Source organism: Uloborus diversus, chromosome 6 (assembly GCF_026930045.1).
Source record: "Uloborus diversus isolate 005 chromosome 6, Udiv.v.3.1, whole genome shotgun sequence".
Taxonomy (NCBI): domain Eukaryota; kingdom Metazoa; phylum Arthropoda; class Arachnida; order Araneae; family Uloboridae; genus Uloborus; species Uloborus diversus.
Genome location: NC_072736.1, coordinates 154,458,986 through 154,467,392, shown reverse-complemented (window position 1 = coordinate 154,467,392; position 8,407 = coordinate 154,458,986). Strand labels below are relative to the sequence as shown.

At 34.1% G+C, this 8,407-nt stretch overlaps 1 protein-coding gene across 1 annotated transcript; it reads right to left on the bottom strand.

Annotated features, from left to right (window-relative positions):
* Positions 1-964: 964 nt before the first annotated feature.
* Positions 965-6,223, bottom strand: LOC129225037 (uncharacterized). Its single transcript, XM_054859583.1, has 2 exons — positions 5,829-6,223; positions 965-5,597 (listed from the first exon to the last, which is right to left on the bottom strand). The coding sequence occupies exons 1-2, from the start codon at positions 6,221-6,223 to the stop codon at positions 965-967; spliced, it is 5,028 nt and encodes a 1,675-aa protein (XP_054715558.1).
* Positions 6,224-8,407: the final 2,184 nt, after the last annotated feature.

Below are 8,407 nucleotides of genomic sequence, written 5' to 3'. Positions count from 1 at the left end.
AAATTAAATGGTAATTTTCAAAACTAAACAGCCAGAAAATACTAAAACTTTTTGAGACAGTTTGGAACGTAAAAAGGGTCGGGCATGATAAAGTAAGACACAGTAAGAACGATCGTAAAGGTTCTCCGACGTTCAACGCGTAAACTTGCTCCGTCGCCAAGTTTGGATTTATTTTTAATGTGCAAAAATTTAAATAACATTTCAGTTCATACAAGTACAATTCTCAAAAAGGTTAGAATTTTGCTATTTTTACACATTTGTTTTTTCTTAACTAAGTATTATTTATTCACAATAAGCTTCAAATCGTTCAAAATAAAACTTACTCGACTTGATAAAAAACAGATTAATTATTCTTTCTGGGGCGGAACCTCGACTAATGATTAAAAACTTGAGAAAATATTTGCTAGGGAGTGACACCAATCTATTATGAATGTATAAAATATGATTATGTAGCTTTATCGGTGGTTCCAAAAATCAACACTAATTTAAAAACTAACTTTTATTTAAAACTTAAAAGAGAATGAAGATAACGAGGCAGTGCTCGTTCTTGCCAGTATTATGAGGGCTGGCGGCTCCCTTCAACTGATGTAACATAACATCACACAACATAAGCATAACGAAACATAACATAACATAAACCAAAAGATACAAGACAACTTGCTTAAATAGGTGAGGAACACGCCCTCTTACGGCAAATCGCAACACTCCCCACCTAAACTCTACTTAGAGTTTATAAACTTACCATATAGGACATCTAATGTTTTCATCTACATAAATGATAAACATAACATTTCTTCTATGACTACCTTGTCAAAATATAAACAACAATATTAACACAATACAGTTTTAAATACATTTAAACAAAAAATTTCAATATGCTTACTGAAATTTTCAAATTTTGTGCACAAACTTAACAGTCTATTTGCTCAAGTGAGCTCTAAGTTGTAAATTAGTTGAACAGGTCTTATAATTCCTGTCTTAGTTTTGATCGAACAAGAACGCACTTTGTTATCCCTGCCATGAAATCAGTAATTTTCCCTAAAGACCACATATTTCTTGGGTAACGATCATCTTCGATTAAAACAACATCATTAGGCTTAAATTCCTTATTTTTTGAAGTTTGCTGACACACATGAGCAGATCTTAACATTAATAGATAATTTTTTCGCCAGCGATTCCAAAAATGATTTAACACATTTTGCTGATGTTTAAATTTTTTAACTGTGGATTTTCTAGATCCTAATAAATTATCCTTTGAAATTCTCGTTGGAGGGAGGGATAACAATCGCTTACCTACTAAAAAATGTGCAGGAGTGAGGGGAGAGGGTTCTGAGGGATCATCATATACGTAAGTAATGGGTCGAGAATTAATTATTGCTTCAATCTCAATAAACACCGTTTCAAGTTCATTGAGAGAGAGCGATGAGCGCCCAACAATTTTTCTTAAGCTTGTTTTAATTGTTCTTACCATTCTCTCCCAGAATTCTCCCCACCATGCAGCTCTTTCTACAATATATTTCCAATTTATATTGTAATGTGAAAATAAATCTTGAACAGAAGGATGACCAATGCATTTAAATACTTTTTTCAACTCAATATCTGCTCGTTTAAATGACTTTGCATTGTCAGAATAAATTGTATTACACAGTCCTCGTCGAGATATAAACCGCCGGAAGGCCAGTAAAAATGATTCAGTGTTCATGGAAGGTACCAGTTCTAAGTGGATCGCGCGCGTAACTGCACACGTAAATAAAAGCAAATAATGTTTTTCATTATTTTCTCTGCAATAAAAGGGTCCTGCGTAATCGAGTCCAGTTACTGCAAAGGGTGGTGACTCAATTATTCTATCTGCAGGAAGTGGAGCTACAACCTGAGCCCCTGGACGCGCGTTGAATCTTTTACAAATCAAACACTTGTGAAGAACCGTTTTAACTCTTTGTCGTGCTTTAATGATCCAGAACTTTTCACGGAGATGTGTTAGTGTGGCATCTACTCCAGAATGAAATACTCTTTCGTGTGCATCCATTATTAAAAGTTCCACGTATCTGCACTTTGATGGCAATATCAATGGGTGCTTTGCTGATTCTTGACAATCTGCAAACTGTATTCGCCCCTTTAAACGCAGAAGACCATTCTCATCAATTTCAGGATGCAACAAATATAGGCTGGAATTTTTGTCGATATTCTTTCCATCGGATAGGGTTTCAATTTCCTTTTTGAAGTGTTCCATTTGCGTGGTTTTACTCCAAAATATTTCTGCAGTCATAATTTCTTCTGCTGCAATTGGTCCACACAACTTCTCAGATTTTGGTTTGCAGTTATTGATGAATCTCATTATCCATGCGGTAATACGATACACTTTCTTCAAAGTGCCGAATTCATCTAAATCAAATAGTGAACTATCAGATTGCTTGGGTTCACTATTAGCGGAAATTTGTAGGACGTTTCGCGATTTTCTGCTTTCAATGGACATTTCTCCCTCGTTGAACTTTGCTATTTTCTTTGGCCATAACTCTTCGGATTCGGTAAGCCAACTAGGTCCATTTCGCCACAGTGGACTAGAAGCCATTGTTTCAGCTTGTTCTCCTCTTGTTAACATATCTGCTGGATTATTTCTGGAATCGCAGTAGAAAAACTGATTTGGACTGCAAATTGCCTGAATTTCTGCTACGCGATTGCTAACAAAGGGCTTCCACTCATTTGGTGATCTTCTTAGCCAGTGTAGTACAATTGTTGAATCGCTCCAACAATACAGATTTTCGGTTAAGTTCGGAAAAATGCCTTTTAAATATTTCGCTAATCGAGCACCTATAAGAGCTCCCATTAGCTCACATCTTGGCAAAGATAAAGTTTTCAAAGGTGCAACTCTACCCTTGGCCATTATGAAGGAAGTTTTAATCTCCCCGTAACTATTAGAGTATCTAAAATAAGCAACCGCTCCAAACGCTCTAGGAGAGGCGTCGCAAAAAATGTGAATGCTCAGTTTCGTGTAATCAGACTCACTGAAGAATTTCCTTGGGAAAGTCAGATTTTTTAAGAAGTCAAGTTCTGAGCACCAATTATTCCACCTTCCTTTTAATGCACTAGGAAGGCTTTCATCCCAGTTTAGACCTAACAGCCAAAGATCTTGTAACAATATTTTCATCCGCACAGTAAAAGGTTGAAGAAATCCCACTGGATCGAATATTTTAGCTACAGTTCTTAAAACTGTCCTTTTTGTGTCGTTTAGTTTGCTTTTCACAGATTCAATTACAGCAGTTAGCTCTAAATTGATAGAATCATTAATGGGATTCCAATTCATGCCTAAAATTTTTGATTTTTTACTCAAATTTTCGTCCTGTTTAATATTATCCCTGAGCCACAAAGCATTAAGTTCATTTGAATTCGATTTCAATTTTCTCAAATTCATTATCGCGTCACGGAAAATATTTACTGCATCTACAGACAATTTGTATGCATCTTCCACCGTTTTAGCACCATAAAACAAATCATCTACATAAATTGATGAATTACGCATTTCAAATACATCAGGGTTTTTAATTTTATATTTTTTAATATGATATTTAATAGTAGCGGCTAGTATAAATGGGCTAATACTGGTACCGAACGGCGTGCGGCACATACGCAAACTTTTGAACTGTTCGTTTGATTCCCCAAACCAGAGAAATCTCAAAAAATCCCGATCTTGTTTAGCTATCCCAATCATCAAAAACGCCTTTTCTAGGTCTCCACTAAATGCTATTTCATGCTCCCGAAACCTAAGAATAATATCAAGAACGGACGGATTCAAGTTAGGATAAATTTCTAAACAATCATTTAAGGATTTACAATTTTCAGATTTAGAAGATGCATCAAATACGATACGAACATTCGTCGTTTCGCTATTACGAATGACTGCTCTGTGGGGCATATAATAATCTTTATCTTTGATTTCATTAGCGCATTTCTCAACTATATTTTCGTTTAACTGCTGTTCTATTATTTCCTTATACTTCGCTAATATTCCTGGAGTTTTATCCAGTTTTTGTTTTAAAGTTTCAAAGCGTCTTTTAGTTACCTCGAAATTGTTTTCGAGACCGTCAGTTGTGGTTTTCCAAAGTAATTTACATTCGTATCTCCCGTCTACAAATCGCAAATCTGTTTCGAAGTGATGAATTAAATCTTCATCTTTTTTGGAATATTTACTAGATTCTTCAATTAACCCCATAGAATCCAATTCCCAAAATATTCTTAAATCATTTAAAACAATTGCATTTCCTACCGATACATTTGAATGCTTCGAAAAGTTGACTTGCCTAAACGTATTTCTGTCTAAACCCACTAAAAACCACCCAAATATAGAGTTAACGGCCTGAAGATCTCTATTTATGCGTTTTCTCGCTGTCAACACTACATCCCAAAATTTGTCGGCCCCAATTAATACCCCCAAATGTCGTAAATCGGAGACATTATCTACAATATCGGCCGGCTTTAGTCCCAAGCACTGCATTTTTTCGAGTGAGCGTAAACTTGGACCCTTCACAGGACATGAGGAAATTGTGTCGGTTACCAAACATTCTAATCTTATTTTGTTTTTCAACTCAATGTCGCAAAGTTCAATTACTACCACAGGATAATTTTTAACAATGGGTTTTTCCGCTCCGAATGCGAAAACTGATAGTTTCTCAGTGCGTATGGGTTTCAAATTCAAAGATTTAACCAAAGTGTCTTTTATGAAAGAACGTTCACTACCTTGGTCCAAAATTGCACGCGTAGTTTCAGAGTCTGATTCTGTACAAATTACTACAGTACACGTTTGTAGCAATACATTTTTCGCGCTCAAAGCATTATTATAGTTCTGAGAAACAAAAGCGTTTGCATTTACGTTAGGAACTACAGATTCATTATTTGAATTAGAAGCGTCTAACGTATTTTCCGAAGTTTTAAGTTGCTCTAAAGATTTACTTGAGTTAGAACGTTCGTCACTGTTTCTGAAACAAATCGATTCATGATGATTTTTCCCATTACATTTGAAACAAACACTTTTATCATTACAAACCCTACTCAAGTGAAATTTCTTAAAACATTTAAAACATCTGTTATTCGTTTTAAGCTGTTTTATTTTTTCCGTTGCACGAATGTTACACTTGTAGGAACTATGTGCATTTTGGCAGAAGATGCATATTTGATTTACGGAAGTATTCAATGCACTGGCTGTAGCAATATCTCTATCGTAACTTTTACTAACATTCTTTTGATTACTATAACCTTTAGAAATTGTCGAAGCTTTATTTTCATTACATGCTGCTAAAGTAATTTCCCGACATTCCACTTCTTTCTTTAAAAATGAAATGAATTCAGAAATTTCAATATCACCGTCCTCTCTCTGCTTATTGAATTGCAGTATTAAATCATGAGGTAGCTTTTTTTGCAAAATAGGCATTAATAAGATTCCGAAGGACTTAGATTCTACATTCATTGCCTCTAAATTTCTAAAAGCGATTTCAATTTCGTCATGAATTCTCCGTAGCGCTTGAACATTGGAAGAGCTCTTAACCTCTTCTAAGTTAATTATTTTGTTCATAAAAGAGTTAATTATGATATCTCTTTTGCCAAATCTATTTTTTAGCATTTCTTTACAATTATCATAGTTTTCGCTTGAAAGATCGAATCCAGACACAACATTAGCTGCCTGACCGATTAAAAGGGCTTTTAAATACGCGAATTTTTCGACTTCTGAAATTGTTTCATTTTTGTCTATTGTGCTTTCAAAGCTGTTCCAAAAACTTTGCCAATGCTTTGGATCGCCTGAGAACTTTTCTATAACTAGCTTAGGTAATTTAACTGACCCTTGTCTAGAGTTTTCATTAATTCTAGCATTTGTACTTTGGTTGCTTGAAGAACTTAAATTTCGACTGCCTTTATTTTTATCTTCTAAATAACGCAATATTCTTTTAGAAAACTTTAGGCATTTAGCTTCGTATTCATCATTTAAAGTTACTTCTTTCTCTATCTGTTCGAGTTCAATAAATTCTAACATTTCGCTATCAAACGCTGTCAATCCGTTAGACCTTGCAATTAAAAGTTCATAATCGTCGCGTAATTCTGCTTCATCAATTTCACCTACATGTTTTAACTTTTTCTCAATTTGATTGACTAATTGAGTAGTTAACCTTCGCAAAACAGTTCTCTTTGCTGTAAGTTTTTGAAACTTATCGCTTTCCAATTCTTGGATTGAAGTCATTTTTTTAAACTTATTTTCGTACAATTGAAACTTGAGATAAACTGAATAATGAAGTTTATGAGCCTACCTTAGTTTCTGTCGAAGCTTTAATTCACTGTACATTATCTTTTACTCAAATTCATAACAGCTCCATTCGTGGCCGTAATGCACCATATAAAATATGATTATGTAGCTTTATCGGTGGTTCCAAAAATCAACACTAATTTAAAAACTAACTTTTATTTAAAACTAAAAGAGAATGAAGATAACGAGGCAGTGCTCGTTCTTGCCAGTATTATGAGGGCTGGCGGCTCCCTTCAACTGATGTAACATAACATCACACAACATAAGCATAACGAAACATAACATAACATAAACCAAAAGATACAAGACAACTTGCTTAAATAGGTGAGGAACACGCCCTCTTACGGCAAATCGCAACAGAATGTTGCCTCTCCAGTTATAATTCGTTTTGACAAACAGGTACTTGCCTCTGCCGCGGGGCAAGTTTAACGTAGCGTTTCCCATGCGTAAACGTGCCCCGTCTACCCCACTAAAAACTACTAAAAAGATTTTGTTGGTTTACACCAAAAAAAAAAAAAAAAGTCTTAATATATAAATATAAGTTCTTGCAACTGACACTTTGCCCTTGGATTACAGAAAAAAAAAAAAAACCCTAAGTAAAAGTCTAGACAACTTTCATCAGATTGCATGGGTTTTAGTAGCAACTACTACAATTCGATCACATTCTAATTCTTTTTGTCATTTCCACGGCTTCTTTCTTCCACCTTTGTTTGTTCCCTAAAAATTCATATTTTTTTTAGATTTCTAAACTGAAGGTTTAAAAATTGCAGGTAAACAGTGACATAAGTTTTTGGTTTGAGGAGTTTAAAGTTTTACATGAAAAAATTATGAGACTTATGAGTAAAAATAACGAGTAGGGGAATGCGGGGACAAAGTCAAATAGTTAATATAACTTCCTTTTTCAAGATGAGCAATTTAGGAACCTACTCTAAAAATTACGGTACATAAAAAATAACAAAGTATTTTATAATACAGCTTGCACTGAAACATTATTTTAATTTTTTGCAGTAAATTTGTACTCCTAAAAAAGGTGGAAATGTTTCGCTTGTTTTATGGGGCACAATAAAAAATAAAAGATTTTTATATTGAAATATTTTTTATTTTATTGTTAAAGATATTTTTGATTAAATGAATAAGTAAATATAGATTAAATGAAAAAGGAAATGAAACAATAATTGAAAAAAGAAATTTAAAAAATAATAATAATTTGAATTTTGACCACTTGAATTCAAATTATGTTTTTCGCAATCATGAGTGTGTGTGTGTTTATGTGTATGTAGGGGGGTATGTGTATGTGTGTAGGCATGTGTGTTTGTGTCTGTGTGCAGGTATGATCGTGTGGGTGGTTGTGTGTATGAGCGTTTGTGTGTGGGGTGGGGAATGTGTATATGTGTGTAGGCATATGTGTTTGTGTCTGTGTGCAGGCATGAGTGTCTGGGTAGTTGTGTGTAGGTGTGTGTGTGTATGTGTAGGTGTCTGTATGTGTGTGTATATGTTTGAGTGTGTGTGTTTGTGTTTGTGTATGTGTGTGTGTATGTGTGTGTACGTGCGCGTATGCATGCGTGTAAGTGTAGGATATTGACGCAACCTGGAGACGATTTCCGCTAGAGGAGCAGCATCGTGAGGCGGCCGGTTGACGGTGGTGCTGCAGAGGGTGCTGGTGGGAAAATAAAATGATAGCACACCAAAACAGTCAAATGAAAGCAATAAGCAATCGTGATTGCTCAATAAGTAAGCTAATATATGAGAAAAAATAAACTACTGAGTAAAATAGTGAATGAATAAGAAAATAAGTGAAGAATGAAAAAAAATAGGGTATTATTAAATAAAAGAGCGTAAGTGAAATTATTGATAATTAAATATGAAAGTGGTTCATTGAAGAATTGAATAAGTAAATAAAATGATTTTTTTTCACTTTGCCCCGCATGCACTTGATTAACAATACGAATAATTAAATATGCAAGCATGCCTAATATTAAACAAATAAAAACTTTACCGAATATTAGTTGATATTAATTAATATTTAAAATGTTAGTAACAAGAATTATTTTGCGTTTAATTTTAACTAAGTAATTGTTTTAATATTATACTATGTTTAAATAACAAAAATAACTTTATTAC